Source organism: Pongo abelii, chromosome 14, assembly GCF_028885655.2.
Source record: "Pongo abelii isolate AG06213 chromosome 14, NHGRI_mPonAbe1-v2.0_pri, whole genome shotgun sequence".
NCBI lineage: Eukaryota > Metazoa > Chordata > Mammalia > Primates > Hominidae > Pongo > Pongo abelii.
In genome coordinates this window covers 30,413,426-30,430,991 of record NC_071999.2, presented here as the reverse complement: position 1 = coordinate 30,430,991, position 17,566 = coordinate 30,413,426, and the positions used below count along the sequence as shown (strand labels likewise).

Here is a 17,566-nt window from a genome sequence, read left to right as displayed (position 1 = left end):
AAAGGAAAGGGAGAGGGAGAAAAGGGCTAAGTCAGAACAGCTACAGAGATCTCGTTTTCTTACAGTTATCCATCCATTTACAAATACTTGAGCATTTCCATAGCTGCACACAGTAGGGTAGAAGGGTCATGCACACACCACCAGAGCCAGCCTAATGCCTGGGCTCAGTCCCCACTGCACCCCTGACGAGCTGTGTAACGATGAACAAGTTATGTAAACTCTGTGTGCCTCAGTTTCCTCATCTATATAATGAGGATAAAGGCACATATTTCATAGAGTGACTACAAGGATCAACTGAGTTAACACACATAAATTTTTCTCTGTTTTATAAATTTTTCTCTGTTTCACAAATTGAGGTGCAGAAAACAAAATAACTTGATCACAGTAATACAGCCACTGAGTGTTAGAACCAGGATTCAAAACTGGGCAAGCTGCACAGAAGGCCAATCCTCTGATTAAAAGGCAACAGTAAATTCACACATGAAAAGTGCACCTAAAAGTCCCCCTGGAAATATACCACATAAAATGGAGAAGATTTGTACAGCCTCAAGAAATTCCCAGAAAAAGGATCATGGCCAAAGTCAGAGAGCACCTTGGGGAACAGACTCCACTAGACAGAAGATCTCAAGCCAAGGAAAAGGGCTGTAGTCTCCAAAATGGCACCATGGCCAAGTGTCCACAGATCCTTTCAGTAACATCGCAGAAAGCCCTAGGGTGGAGAGAACGGGGGCTTTCAAATCAGGCAAGCCTAACTCCAATCCTAGCTTTATAGTCGTGTACTAGCTTTGTGATCTCGGCAAGCTGCTTTGCCTCTCAGCGCCCCAGCGTCTCACGTCTGAAACAGGAAAACAGTGCCACCGGCCTTGTAAGGTGAACGCAGTGACTAAGGATGTATACACGGCACCTGGCATAAAACAGGGCCATATAAATGTCAATCTCCATCAGTGGGAGTATAATTGAAAGGACATCATGAGTGTGAAGGTCAAGGACATTAGAATTCTCTGATGATACCAGAAGACCATTCCTAGTACAGTAATAATTGCAAAGTTCAAAGTGGGCATTTATGCTGTCTATTTCCTATTCTAACCATGTTACTGTTCTCTTAGAAACCAGGAATTTCAAGTGATACGATACTTGTGAAAAACTGCCGGATCTTATAAGCTAGCAGGTGCCCATGTTTAATTTTCTGTTGGGAAAAAGGTAAATCTGAAAAGTATCCTATTGGTGCTTTACGTTGTTTATTAAAGTGTCTGGGGAAAATGCCACAAAGCTGTTTTAACAGCCACCAGTACAAAAGCAATGGATGTTATGTGAATTGAAAGTGTTTTTTAAAAGTAAAAAATATTTTGGCCAGGTGCAGTGGCTCATGCCTATAATCCCAACACTTTGGGAGGCCAAAGCAGGCAGATCACTTGAGGTCAGGAGTTCAAGACCAGCCTGGCCAACATGGTGAAATTCCCATCTCACTAAAAAAAAAAAAAAAAATTAACTGGGCGTAGTGGTGGGTACCTGTAGTCCCAGCTACTTGGGAGGCTGAGGCAGGAGAATCGCTTGAACCCAGGAGGCAGAGGTTGCAGTGAGCCAAGATGGCACCACTGCACTCCAGCCTGGGCAACAGAGCGAGACTCCATCTAAAAAGGATAAAATTAAATTAAAACTATTTCATATGAATAGTTTAATTACATATAAAAATCAGAAGAAGCAATTAGTAAAGAAAAAACACTAGACAAGAAAATTTGTCATGTTTTCAAATTAAAAGAGGCAGTGGATTTTTTTAAATTCAAAGTGGGAGGAGAAGAGAAATTATGGCTTTCTCTCATCTTTACTCTCTAAATAAAGAAACATTCCTATCCCAGTAACCAAGTACTGAGAAGTTTTGTGTACATAAGAAACGACTTACTTGGATTTTGCTTGAAAAAAAAAATTTTTTTTTTGGTTGTTTGTTTTCTGTTTTTGAGACAGGGTCTCGCTCTGTCACCCAGGCTGGAGTGCAGTGGCGCGATCAAGGCTCACTGCAACCTCCACCTCCCACGCTCAAGTGATCCTCCCACCTCATCCTCCTGAGTAGCTGGGATTACAGACATGCACCACCACGCCCGGCTGATTTTTGTATTTTTTTGTAGAGATGGGGTTTGGCCATGTTGCCCAGGCTGATCTTGAGCTACTTGAGCTAAAGTGATCCAGCCGCCTCAGTCTCCCAAAGTGCTAGGATTGCAGGCATGAGCATGCCCGGCCTGGAAATGGTTTTAATGTTCTTACATGATTGTTCCTTGTGTGTGCAATACTCCCTCAAAAATTAGTACAGTGGGAACAGAAATTCTCCAGATCCCTGAATCCACTCTAGCCTCAGAGAGTTCCTCAAGTCTCTTAATTTTGAAGAAGTAGCTGAAAGATCTTCTCGAAGTCAATCAAAGCCACCAAGATCCACCTGAGAGCTGCCTCTTGGCGCTCACCAGTGACTCAGCTACAGCCCAGGGGACAGCAGATCTGAGCTTCAGCACTTCAGATTAGATTATTATCATTTTGGGGACCTTAAGGACAGCCAGCTTCCCCTTGCCTGACATCTCTGCCCTCTCCTGTATTCTCATCCTCACACTGAACTACTCACAGTTCCGCAGCTAGTTACCCCCGATTCACCCTTCAAGAGAGCAATAGAGCATCTCTGGAGGGCAGACTTTCCTGATCTGAACCACTGGGTCTAGGTAGGTGGCCCCTCCCAGTTCTTCCCAAAGTGGAAGCTTTCTCCTACACAAAGCTCAGCAACTGCACTGTATTAGGTTAGTTGCCTCTCTCTCCCAGGACAACTGTGGTTCTTGAGAGTGCTCCCTACACCATCGGCATCAGCCTCAACTAATAATTTGCTTAAACGTGCAAATTCTAGGGCCCCCACCTGAGACCCAGTGAATCAGATAGCCTGGGAGTGGGCCCAGCCATCTGGGTTCTAGCAGCCCTGTGGACGGTGACTGGGATGCCCACTGAAGTTTGAAACTCCTTCAGGGAAGCACTGCGCTTCATTCTTCCCATGCCTAGTACAATCCCTGGCACATGCCAGGAGCTCCACTGAAATAAACCAAGTAAATACATTTTAAATGGAAATAAAAATGCGTGTGGTACAGTATATAACCGGTGTTTCTTTGTTATTGTTGTTTTTCTCCCAAATGAACAATGGAAACAGTCATGAGTTTTAGGAGTCTGCAAAGCCGTCAGCTCCTGGACCACAGAAGACCATCAATCAGAGACCATCACTCCATTTTCTGCTGTTTCAAGTAATGTCAGGCCCTCTGAATCCAAATCATTCTTCACTCTAGCTGATACTGATACCTTTCTGGGGAGTGAGTAACAAGAGGAACCCTAGAGAAATAGAGGGGCAATTTCCCACTGAATTCCTTCAGCATTGGGACCATTTCTCCCACTGTGAGTCAAGAATTCCCAGCCTCCTGACCAAGAACCATGACCTTTCCAAATGTGCAGTTGATGAACGTTTGCAGCATAGGACTTCAAGATTGCGGCAAAGGTTAAGGCGTTACTGTAAAACACTGTAAAGGAGAAATTTCTTTAAAGGGTGGCGGATTCTCCTAAAACAAATAAAGTAAAATGAAAACTAAAGCAAATGCTGCAGTTACCATATCACGGGCATTTTTCAGATATAAAAGACTGTAAGAGGCATTTAAAAACATTGTTTACTAAATGTTTAGCAAGAAAAGCTATTTCAAGTTACCCTTCTAAAAAGCCGTTTTCTTTTAAAATCATATTAATCAGCTTTGAATGCTGGACTAATGAGAGTCATCCCCCAACACATCTTGTGTCCATTAAGAAGGTCCAGCTAAAACACTCATTTAAAAAGCTAATTTTATCAGATATAAAATACCTAGATGGTATGGCAGATCTCTTCTAAATTTTCTACTCATCACCATAAACAACCAAAAAACCACACCATTCTTCAAACTTCTAAACCTCATAATTCCAGGGACGTGGAAGCAAAGCTTTCCTTGCTACTATTAAGAGCAGCTAACTGCTGTGCTAGAACAGAAAGAAACGGGGTGGTTTCTTACCCCCTTTCCACCACTCTGTAGTTAATGACCTTTCCACCCAAAAATGTTAAAAGTGAGAATCACAAATGCTAAAAACAAAAATAAACCTTAACTTAGGTTAAGACAACAGAGGACCAAGGAAAATGTTTCTCAAATTGGATTTAGAAACTAGAAAATACTTTGAGATTTCAGAAATGTCAATCAGGAGCGATGAAGTTCATAGCTTGAAGTGACACATTGGGCCCTTACTAGAAGGGGCAAGGGACAGAATAAACATGCATCAGGTCTCAGCAGACCTCATAGAAAACTCTACTATGACTAACACAAACTTTATACTGCAATCAAGACCAGCAATTCATTACACGTCTTCAAACCAATAGTACTGGTACATCTTTAAAATTAGTTTTTACCTCTTTCCACATAATGGTATGCCACATACCATTTCGTAACACTGAAAAAGAGAAAAATAAAATATTCGTTAATACTGGTAATAAATTGAATCAGCTTCCTAAAATCCAAAAGCTTTCTTTTAGAATTCCATTTATTAATTCTAACATACCCTATCTTTAGCCACGATGGCGTAACATCAGCACCCCTACCTCAAAATGGAACACCAATGTATGGTATGTACCTCTGTAACATATATACATTAATGCATACACATAAATGTTTATGTATGTATGTAAGTTAAATCTACTTATTTTCAGTCCAGAAGAAAAAAAAAGCCTGCTGTTCCACAATTTAAAAAAAACTAAACAGCTGGGCGCAGTGGCTCATACCTGTAATCCTAACACTTTGGGAAGCCAAGGCAGGCAGATTGCTTGAGCCCAGAAGTTTGAGACTAGCCTGGGCAACATGGCGAAACCCATCTTTACCAAAAATACAAAAATTAGTCGGGGGTGGTGGTGCATGTCTATAGCCCCAGCTACTCAAGAGCCTGAGGTGGGAGGATCACCCGAGCCTGGGAGGTCAAAGCTACAGTGAGCCATGATCATGCCACTGCACTCCAGCCTGGGCAACAGGAGTGAGACCCTGTCTCAAAAAATTAAACAAACAAACAAAAAATTGATGTTGTAGAAATAAAACAATGAAAAGTAAAAGAGGGAAGGAGAGATTATAAATGAAGGACGTGAATGCTTAGACTTTTTATGGACATAAAAACTGTCTAGTTCCTGAAAATTACAACCTTTTCTAACATTCTAAAATGCACAAATGCTGTTCAAACTTAATTATCAGGACTAAAATTACGTTCAATTTGTTTGTTATTTTACTATTTCTTTAAAGTATTTTATAGATCATCTTGCCAATTTATCTCAATACCATTCACTACTTATTTAAAATTCCTTAAATGCAGGCCTTATTCTTAAGTTTTCCACTGGAAAAAGTGATCAACCTGGGATCTTACCTATTGTTTTCTTTTTGTTAACTGCATTGTCTGCCTTGTGTCGCTTCTGTTACAGAAAGAAAAAAAAGTTCTAACATTCAAAAGTTCCACATGAATAATTGAAATAGCAAACAAAACAATCAGGAAATTACAGGGGACAAGGAAACTAACTGCCAATAATGCTCATGCTGTAAAATTCAGTTAGATAATTTTGTGATCTATCAACACTCCCTAAGTTTAGAAGTGGTCTCCTCCAGTTTCAATTATTTTATTTTGGTTCTAGTACTTGGAAGTACAAAACTTTTTACTCCTTGCTTTAGATCAGACTGAAATGATTATTCAGTGTGATAAACCCAGCAAAAAACAGCCAACTTCATTTTACTGATAAAGTAAATTTGCTTTGACGTGTACAGGTTGAAGATCCCTTATCTGACATGCTCAGGACCAGAAGTGTTTCATATTTCAGATTGTTTCAGATCTTGGAGTATTTGCGTATACCCAATGAGGTATCTCCAGGATGGGACCGAAGTCTAAACATGAAATTTATTTATGTTTCATATTCACTTTATGCACATAACCTGAAGGTAACTTCATACAGTGTTTATAATAATTTTGTGCAGCCATCACATGAGGTCAGGTGTGGGGTTTTCCACTTGTGGCATCATGTCGGCATGTAAAAAGTTTTGGATTTTGAAGCATTTCAGATTTGGGGTTTTTGGATTTAGGGATGCTTAACTTGTATTATATTTATTTACATACCTATTCCCAGAAAGATGCATATATGTTTGTGAAATCAAGGTGTGTGTGTATGTAAGGGAGGAGAGGAAGATCCAGAGACAGAGAGACAGCACATGCAAACATATATATATATACACACACACACATACACACAAATATATATGGGGAGACAGAGCAAGAAAGAGAGGGAAAAGGAATATAGTTGTTGAAGCCAGTGAACATGGAGATACACTAGGATGATTGTGAGGGGAGAAGATTCTTGTAAAGTTGCCTCAGGCAGAGCGAGACAATGCTGCCAACCTAGACAACATAGCAATCCTTCATTTGCTGCCTAAATTGGCAAGCTCTAAAGCAGGCTATAAGGAACATCAGTGATAAAAATCAATGGGCCTCCAGAGACCTAATATTTGAAAACAAAGTTTGAACTGTTTAGTGTCACTGTACAGGTATTTAGGACACTCTGAGTATACATTCCCTCCCCGCAAAAATACCATCAGGCGTCTAAAGAGGCTGGTTAAACTATAGCCCAATTTCCTGCCTTGAGTATATCACCCGAGGCAACACATAAGTTATTATCTACTGCATACAATGATTTTATTATCCAAAAGCAAAAACTTACAAAATCTTCTACAATCTCTTTGATGCCTGCAATTGTTAAAATAATGATCAATGGCACCAGGGTGGTATATCTTCCTGTTGGAGATACATCTGGAATTTGCTGGAAGATAAGAGACCACAAGTAGGAAGTTGGCACATTAAAAATCCTCTCCATGAACAGAAAATTATGGCAGTCACGCACGGTTCACACTTTTGCAGTTCTGTTCCATTTCTGTTACTCAAAAATAATTACCTTACTTTAAAAACTAGCTACATATTTTACATATTTTTAAAAATTTTATCCAACATTGGTTATGTGTTTGGAACAGAAAAAGGCTTAAAAGTATGGCCCTAAGGCCACTTTTCAATGCCTCTTTCAGTCACTGCAATCATCCTTAAGGCCATACCAAAAGAAATCTCCCTGTATACAAAGTCAGGCTTGTTCACTCTATCAAACAATGACTGGAGGAGGGAAACAAACTATATTCCAAGATTATAACACTTTAGCAGTTAAGGAACCTTTAGCAAAATCTCATTTTACATGTAATTAAGTGAATTCCAAGGAACTGTTAAAAAACCGTTACCTGTAATAAGGCAATGAAGAGAAAGAAGGCATTAGCAGCTCTTCTAATCTGCTCATACAAGAATCGAGGTAGAAATGTCAACACGCTGTACTTGGCCGTACTGTAAGTGCAAAGAAAAATAATACTATCAGTTATAGATGTAAACTCTAAAACACAAAAACAAGACAAGAAGTTTCGAAAGTTTTACAAATGGTTTAAAAAAAAAGGTTTCAAAACTCGAGACAAGGAAATTGCTGTGTCTCTTCTCCTAAAGAGCTTTAGTTTGTAAAATGGCGCCCCGATGAGAAAATCTTCCAATGTGGTCTTTGTTTTCCACATTGGAAGATATACATGTGCTTCTTTAATTTTCACACAACATAAGCAGAGACATCTACCCACCTTCTAGGAGCTATATGCTATGAACAGCAGGCATGTGAATAACAATTCGATGTTCCCTCTGGGTACCCACCACAGACGTTTCATGCTTCAACCACACCCAAATAAATTCCATTCCTTCCACACACCCTTTATTTGATCATGTTTGCTCACACTTTTGCTTCCACCTAGGACATCCTCTCCCTTACACCCTACCTGTCTCTCCATGACTAAAGTGTCCTTCTTTCCACCCAATCTTACATCTTTCAGTAAGTCTGGTCAAATTTATAATGACATTCCTCATGCAAGCCTACAGTACAGTGTTTACACCTATATCATATAGGTGTAATGCTTTGCTTAGTATTTTATTTATCCCCAGAACAGATTATGGGAACGACAAGAATGTTTACTTCAATTCCATATGTTCCTAGCACATAGCAGATAGTGAGTGAACAGTGAAATAACCCAAAGGCAAAATGAACCAAACCAGCTGTGGCTGCTCACACGTTTCATTCAAGTTTGTACCATAAAAGTACCTATATGATTCCTAGCTCACCCTCTGAAGACATCACTCTGAGCCTATTCTTAATTATAATATATTGTAGCAAGAATATCCAGCAGGTTTTCGTCATTCTGAGCAAACTATAGCAAGGACAGAAAACCAAACACCGCATGTTCTCACTCATAGGTGGGAATTGAACAATGAGAACACATGGACACAGGAAGGGGAACATCACACACTGGGGCCTATTGTGGGGTGGGGGAAGGGGGGAGGGATAGCATTAGGAGATACACCTAATATAAATGATGAGTTAATGGGTGCAGCACACTACATGCAGCACACTACATATGTATACATATGTATACACCTTCTACCTAAGGTGCTAAAAATGTATGTGATATTATACAAAGACCACTTTTTAAAGAGTCAAAACTTAAACAATATATAACTTGAAAGACTATCCCTGAATTAGCTAGAAATTTGCTGACATGGATCTCCTCCTTGTTTACATGGACCTGTGGTGTAACAGGATGTCACTGTGAAATTTGGCCAGAATCAACAGCTGACATTAAGCTCATTAAAAAGTAGGGAAAATACACAAAACTCATGTATGTGATAGCTCACAATACAAAGTCTTCTTAACTATGGCTTAGAGGACAAAATCAAATGGAATATCATGCATACCTCTACAGCAATCCTGACCACTGAAATAAAGCAATCAACATTTGTCAGCAAAAAACAAAAAGAAAGTTCACATACTGTAAAATAAGAGTGTAGAAACTATCTTGCAAGATAGCTTGATTATAAAATTTGAACCTGAGATTCCATCTGTATAAACCAGATACACATGCACACAGTTGGCACATTACCCCAGCTATATATGAACATTTTCCACTTGAGCAAAATGCTGACTGTGCTTAAGGACCTACATATCCCTGAGAACCATGAAGATGGAGAGTTGAGGAGGAAAGGAATCTTGCTTGTGGCAAGAAATGAAATATAAGAGGGTAGAAGTGTAGAGGGAAATGCGTGCTAACTTTTACTCTACTAGAACTAGAAAAATGAGCCCAAATGCTTGCATCCTGAGATAGAGTAACCATGATCAATAATTCAGAGAAATTAACATTCATCCAGGAAAAGGTTATTGTGTGGCATTAAAATAATTGCCAAAATATACAGCCATTAGCTGTCATGTTACAGAATTAAAGATATAATACTACAAACAGCTAAAGGCAGCACCTATCAAAATGAGTCTACCAGAATATTGCAGGACAGTACTTCTCGAACACACCAGTCTCCTGGAGAGCTTATTAAAATGCAGATTCTGATTCAGTAGGTCTGGGGTGGGCCTGAGATTCCACATTTCTAACAAGTTCCCAGGTGAGTTCAATGCTACTGGTACAATGACCACACTTTGAGTAGCAGGGATTTAGGATAATTGCTGAGGAGGTAAATTTGTTCAAACTTCCTATTTGAATTTAATTCAGTAGAGCACTATAAGGTGTAATACAATGAGGTTTCTGGTTCCAAAATGGTGGCATGGAAGCAAGCTGGCTTCATTCCCCACACAGAAAACAAAAACCAAATTTACAGCACTAAGGTTATCACCACAAATATCCCAAAACTAAAATATGAGGATGAGACAGTTCTCAGTGCCACAGAGAAGTAAAAAAGCTCCAAGTAGATGGTAAGAGAAGGGGACATCCACAGCCAAGACACCCCTCTCCCCAATCTGCCGGCACCAAACGTGGAAAATCTCCCCTGACTCTTAGTTTAACACTGGAAAAAGGGAAATCAAGGTGACAGGCAGCTTCCCCATCATCTTGAGTTCCCTGGCAGGATACCTGTTCCTACCTCAACTCACAAGAAGCATGGGGAGTGCCTGAAGGAAGAAATATCCCTGGGGACAGCCAGAGCCAAAGTGAGGAGGCAGGACTACTATCCCCAACTCTGGAAACTTTGCTCTATAAGTTGGCCAAAAGAGATACCAAATTGGAGTGTCTGCTTAGCAGCACCATGCTGTAGGAGGTTCATCCCACAGGTCCCCTGAGCACAAACCCCTAATTCACCTTCCCACACTGCTAGGCTATGCCCTTTGGCACCATTTCCATTTGGGATGGGCAGTGCTCCAATTGTTTATTAGAGTGGAGACAAACCTGGGCTTAAGGCACCATCTAATGCTGAAAAGGAGGCAGTGACCTAATGGGAAAAGAAAGAAATTCAACAGGTAAATTACAATCAATCTCTAAGCAAACATATCCAATAAAAAACAAAAGAATCCAGACAGAGAAGACTGAAATAACTAATTCTCCAATGCAAACATATATACATACATTCATAAGTGACAGCAGCAAACAGGGAACCATGACTTCCCTGAACAAATGAAGCAAGGATCCAGTGACTAACCCTAACAAGATGGTGATATGTGAGCTCTCTGAACAAGAATTCAAAATAGCAGTTTTAAGGGAACTCAGTGATTTTCAAGATAACACAGAAAAGCAACTCAAAAATGTATCAGAGAAATTTCATGAAGAGATTGAAATAATAATAAAAACAAACAGAAATCTTCAAACTGAGAAATGTATTTGAGGAACTGAAAAACTCATTAGAGGCTGTCAGTAGGAGAATGAATCAAGCAGAAGTAAGAATAAATGAGCTCAAAGACAGGCAATTTGAAAATACACAGAGAAGAAAAAAGAATAAAAAGGAACAAAGATTGTCAACAAGATAAAGGAAATTACCTCAAAGGACAAAGTCTAAGAATCACTGGTGTTCAAGAGGGAGTTAAACAAGAGCAAGGAGTAGAAAGCTTACTCAAAAAAATAACAGAAAACTTTCCAAAACTTGAGAAAGAGATAAACATCCAGGTACAGGAATGTCAGAGAACAACAAACAGATCTGACCCAAATAAGACTTCCCCAAGGCATGTAATAATCACATTCTCAAAGATCAAAGACAAAGAGGATCCTAAAAGCAGCAAAAGAAAAGAAGCAAATAACGTATAAAGAACCTCCAATTCATCTGGCAACAGACTTATCAATGGAAACCAAACAGGCCAGAAGGGAGTGGAACAAAATTTTCAAAGTGCTAAAAGAAAAAAATTTTCATCCAAGAATACTGTATCCAGCAAAGCTGTCCTTCAACTATGAAGGAGAAATAAAGGCTTTCCCAGAAAAACAAAAGCTGAGAGAATTTACCATCACCAGATCCATCTTACAAGAAATACTAAAAGAGGTTCTTCAATTTGAAAGAAAAAAAAAACACTAACATGCAAATAGAAAACATTTGAAGGTATAAAACCCACGAGTAAAATTAAGCATATAGACATACCCAGAATACTCTAATACTGTAATTGTGGTGTGCAATCCACTCATAACTCTAGTATGAAGCCCAAAAGACAAATCTATCAAAAACAAAAACACATACAGCAACCTGCTAAGAAATAGGCAGTATAAATATATCCAAATTGAGGTAACAAAAAAATCAATATGTAGGGGAGATGGAGTTAAAACACAGAGGTTTTTTTAGTTTATTGTTTCTATTCCTTTCTGTGATCTAAGATAAGTTGTCATCTCTTTAAAAATAACTTGTTATATCTACAAGATGTTTTTGCAAGCCTTGTGATGACCACAATGCAAAAACCTATAATAGATACACTAAAAATAAAAAACAACAAATTAAAACCTATTACCTGAGAAAATCACTTAACCACAAAGGAAGATGGAAAAAAGAAAAGAAGGACTGAAAGAAGGAAGGCAAGAAGGAAGGAAGTTACCAAACAGTGAGAAAACAAGCAGAAAAATGGCAGTAGTAAGTCCTTACTTATCAATGATAATGCTGCATGTAAATGAACTTAATTCTCTAATTAAAAAAAATATATAGCTGAATGGATAAAGAAACACGACTCAGCTATATGCTGCCTACAAGAAACTGATATCACCTATACAGACACACGTAGAATGAAAGAGATGGAAGAAGATATTCCATGCAAGTGAAAACCAAAAAATAGTAGGATTGTCTATTCTTATACTACACAAAACAGACTACAAGTCAAAGACAAAGAAGGTCATTTTATAATGATAAAGGCAATTATAAATATCTATGCACTCAACACCAGAGCACCCAAAAATATAAAGCAAATATTAATATATCTAAAGCAAGAGATAGACTGCAATACAATAGTAGTAGGGGACCTCAGCTTCCCACTGTCAGTAATGGACAGATCATCTAGACAGAAAATCAGCAAAGGAACACCGGAGTTAAATTGTATATTAGACAAAACAAGACTAACTCACATTTACAGAATATTTCACCCAACTGCTACAGAATGCATGTTCTTTTCATTGGTATACAGAACATTCTTTAGAATAGACCATATCTTAGGCTATAAATCAAGTCCCAGCACATTCAAAAAGGTAGAAATCATATCAACTATTTTTTTCTGATCACAATGAAATAAACTAGAAATCAATAACAATAAGAACCCTGGAAACTACAAAAACCCATGGAAATTAAATAATATGTTCCTCAACAACTGATAGGTCAATGAAGAAATTAAGAAGGAAAATTTTAAATTTCTTGAAACAAATGGATATGGAAATATAACATACCAAAATCTATGGGATACAGCAAAAGCAATGGTAAGAGGGAAAGTTTGTAGTAATAAACACCTACATCAAAAAAGTAGAAAGACTTCAAATAAACAACTTAATAAAGCACCTTAAGAGATTAGAAAAACAAGAACAAATGAAACCCAAAATTAGTAGAAGAAAAGAAATAATAAAGGTAAGAGCAGAAATAAAATTGAGACTAAAAAAAGTACAAAAGATCAATGAAACAAAAACTTGAATTTTTGAAAAGATAAGCAAAATTGGCAAACCCTTAGCTACACTAGGAAGAAAAGAGAAGACTCAAATAAAACCAGAAATGAAAATGCAACATAAAAACTAAGACCACAGAAATACAAAAAAAAAAATCATTAGAGACTACTATGAACAATTATGCACCAACAAATTGGAAACCAAGAAGAAATGAAAAAATTCTCGGGCACACAAAACCTACCAAGACTGAACCGTAAAGAGACAGAAAACCTCAACCAATCAATAACAAGTAACTAAATCAAAGCCATAATAAGAAGCCTCCCATTAAAGAAAAGTCCAGGACCAGATGGTTTCACTGCTGATTTCTATGAGATATTTAAAGAAGAACTAATACCTAGCCAGGCAAGGTGGTGTGTACCTGAAGTCTTAGCTACTCAGGACATTGCTGAGGTGGGAGAATCTAAGCCCCAGAAGTCAAGGTTGCAGTGAGCCAAGATTGCGGCACTGCACTCCAGCCTGGGCAATGAGAGTGAAACTCTGACTCAAAAAAAAAAAAAAAAAAAAAGTTCCCCTAAAGCCTTGAGAAAAAATTGAAGATCACGGAATACTTCCAAACTCATTCTATGAGGCCAGCATTATCCTGATAATAAAACCAGGCAAGAAAATTATAGGCCAATATCACTGATGAACATAGATAAAAAAATTCTTTTTTTTTTTTTTTTTGAGACAGAGTCTAGCCCTGTTGCCCAGGCTGGAGGGCAGTACTGTGATCTCAGCTCACCACAACTTGCGCCTCTTGGGTTCAAGGTAGTCTCAGCCTCCAGAGTAACTGGGATTACAGGCATGTGCCACTACGCCTGGCTATCTTTTTGTATTTTTAGTAGAGATGGGGTTTCCCCATATTGGCCAAGCTGGTCTTGAATTCCTGACCTCAAGTGATTCATCCACCTTGGCCTCCCAAAGTGCTGGGATTACAGGCATAAGCCACCATGCCCAGCTAGTAGATGCAAAAATTCTTAACCAAATACTAGCAAAATGAATTCACCAACATATTAAAAAGATCATTCACCATGATCAAGTGGAATTCTTCTCAGGGATGTAAGGATGGTTCAACATATACAAATCTATAAATGTGATATATGACATTAACAGAACCAAGAACAAAAACCATGTGATCATTTTAGTAGATGCTGAAAAAAGTATTTGAGAAAATTCAATATCTCTTTATGATAAAGATCCTCAACAAACTAGATATAGATGGAACATACTTCAAAATAATAATGGCCATACATGACAAACCCACAACCAACATCATACTCAATTGGGAAAAACTGAAAGCCTTTCCTCTAAGATCTGGAACATGATAAGGATGCCCACTTTCACCACTGTTATTAAACATAGTATTGGAAGTCCTGGATAGTGAAATTAGGCAAGAGAAATAAATAAAGGGCATCCAAACTGGAAAGGAAAAAGTCAAATTAGCCTTGTTCACAAAGGACATGATTGTAAGTTGCAGGATACAAAATCAACATATAAAAATCAGTAGCATTTCTATATGCCAACAGCAAACAATCTGAAAAAAGAAATCAAGAAAACAATCTCATTTACAATAGCTACAAAGAACGTAAAATACCTAGGAATCAATTTTACCAGAGAAGTGAAAGATCTATATAAGAAAAACTATTAATACACTGATGAAATAAGTTGAAGAGGACACCAAAGAATGGAAAGATATTCCATGCTCATGAATTAGAATTAATATTATTCAAGTGACAACACTACCCAAAGCAAATTACAGATTCAATATAATCCCTATAAAAATACCAATGATATTCTTCACAGAAACAGAAAAACACAATTCTAAAGTTTATATGGAACCACAAATCTTGAATAGCCAAAGCAATCCTGAGCAAAAAGAACAAAGCTGGAGGCATTACACTACCTGACTTCAAAACACACTACAAAGCTGTAGTAATCAAATCAGCATGGTACTGGCATAAAAATAGACACACAGACCAATGGAACAGAATAGAGAAGCCATTGGGAGGCCAAGGTGGGAGAACCACTTGAAGCCTGGAGTTTGAGATCAGCAACGTTGTGAGACCCCCATCTCTTAAAAAAAAAGAAATAGAGAGAACCCAGATATAAAGCCATGCATTTATAGTCAATTCATTTTAACAAAGGCGCTAAGAACATACAGTGGGGAAAGGACAGTTTCTTCAATAAATGATGCTGGGAAAACTGGTAATTACATATCAAAGAATAAATGTAGACCCCTATCTCTCATTATACAAAAATCAAATAAAAATAGATTAAAGGCTCAAATCTAAGACCTGAAACTGGGAATTACTAAAATAAGACATTGGGGAAATACTCCAGGACATTGGTCTAGACAAAGATTTTTTTGTATAAGACCTCAAAAGCATAGGCAACCAAAGCAAGAATAGACAAATAAGGTTACATCAAGCTAAAAACCTTCTGCAGAATGAAGAAAACATCAACAAAGAGACAACCCAGAGAATGGGAGAAAATACCTACAAGCTATCCATCTGACAAGGGATATATAAGGAGAATATAACCAGAATATAATAAGGATCTCAAACAACTCAACAGCAAAAATAAATAAATAAATAAAATAATATGTTTTAAAAACGCATAAAATATCTGAATAGACATTTCTCAAAAGAGACATACAAATGGCCAACAGGAAGATGCGCAACATAACTAATTATCAGAAAAATGCAAATCAAAACCATAATGAGATATCATCTCACTGCAGTGTAAATGGTTATTATAAAAAAGACAGGTAAGATTTAATGTTGGCAAGGATATGCAAAAAGTAGAACCCTTGTACACTGATGGTGGGAAAGTAAATTAGTACAGCCAGTATAGAAAACAGCATGGAGGTTCCTCAAAAAATTAAAAATAGGGCCAGCATGGTGGCTCATGCCTGTGATCCCAACACTTTGGGAGGCCGAGGTGGGTGAATCACGAGGTCAGGAGATCGAGACCATCCTGGCTAACATGGTGAAACCTCGTCTTTACTAAAAAAAAAATATATATATATATATATATATATACAAAAAATTAGCCAGGCGTGGTGGCGGGCACCTGTAGTCCCAGCTACTTGGGAGATTGAGGCAGGAGAATGGTGTGGAACTTGAGAGGTGGAGCTTGCAGTGAGCCGAGATCATGCCACTGCACTCCAGCCTGGGAGACAGAGCAAGACTCCATCTCAAAAAAAAAAAAAAACAACTAAAAATAGGAATGCCATATAATCCAGCAATTTCACTGCTGGCTATAGATCCAAAAGAAAGAAAATCAATACGTCAAAGAGATATCTGTCTGCACTGTCATATTTATTGCAGCACTATTCAGAATATTTACAATAGCCAAAATATAGAATCAACCTAAGTGGCCATCAGTGAATGAATGGATAAAGAAAATGTGTCATATATACACAATGGAGTACTTATTCAGCCACAAAAAATGAATGAGATCCTGTCATTTGCAGCAACATAAATGGAACTGGAGGTCATTATATTAAGTGAGATAAGCCAGGCATAAAAAGACTAATATCACATGTTCTCACTCATATGTGAGAGCCAGAAAAGTGGATCTCATGAAGAGAGAGGGCAGACTGGTGGTTACCAGAGGCTAGGAGTGGTAGCATGGAGGAAGAGATGAAGAGAGGTTGATTAATGGGTACAAATACACAGTTTGGTAGAGAAAATAAGAGCCGGTATTTGAACGATCAGCAGGGTGACTATAGTTTACAATAATCTGTTGTACACTTCAAAATATCTAGAAGAGATTTAAGGCATTGGATATCCCAATTACCTTGATTTGACCTTACACACTATACGAATGTATCAAATTATCACATGTACCTTTAAAATATGTGTTAATACAACTATTATGCAGCAACTCTTTAAAAATGTAATAAGATGGGAGATGTTTTACCATTCACTCTGCCAGGGGAAAAACATCTCCAGGGGTAAATGGGTGAATGACAGAACTTTCCAACAGGAGAGTTTATTCACCCAAGTAAATAAGCCACCCCTCCCCTAAACACATTCCCACTCGTGGGATGAAATGCATGTGCCAACATCACTGTCCTCCTGGCTAGTCACAGCAAGGAGGGGCTTTAGCTGCATGGAAACCCAAGACCTTAGAGCTTGGGTGCTGGAGATAAGTGACCAGGAACAAACAGGAACATTTCTCTATGATTCACTCAGTCTCCCTCTAAACATGAGGCCAGTGTTTTCTGAAACTGGGTGACAGGAAGATGACTGGGATTTATCAAAAATCCATCCATCCATCCATCCATCCATCCATCCATCCATCCATCCATCATGTGCAATAGATACTTCCTCAGCCCTAATTATGCACTAGGGCAGTGTGCCAGGCCCTGGAGATACTGAAGGGAACCAGGTGGTCAAAAACGCACACCCTCAAGGAAATTGCACTCTAGAGGAGAAACGAGATTAAAAAAAAAAAAAATAGAACACATACCAGCATAGATGGTGATGAACACTGCAGAGGAAAACAGATCA

At 38.3% G+C, this 17,566-nt stretch overlaps 1 protein-coding gene across 6 annotated transcripts in view; it reads right to left on the bottom strand.

Annotated features, from left to right (window-relative positions):
- The window catches only part of ATP8A2 (ATPase phospholipid transporting 8A2), a 663,838-nt gene that overhangs the window by 502,053 nt on the left and 144,219 nt on the right, over window positions 1-17,566 (bottom strand). For all 6 annotated transcript variants that reach the window (XM_054528828.2, XM_054528822.2, XM_054528830.2 and 3 more), the window contains 4 exons: window positions 7,335-7,434; window positions 6,773-6,871; window positions 5,437-5,482; window positions 4,442-4,482 (listed from right to left, as the gene is read on the bottom strand). In XM_054528828.2, the coding sequence (XP_054384803.1) occupies window positions 4,442-4,482; window positions 5,437-5,482; window positions 6,773-6,871; window positions 7,335-7,434 (286 nt within the window). The remainder of the gene's footprint in view (window positions 1-4,441; window positions 4,483-5,436; window positions 5,483-6,772; window positions 6,872-7,334; window positions 7,435-17,566) is intronic.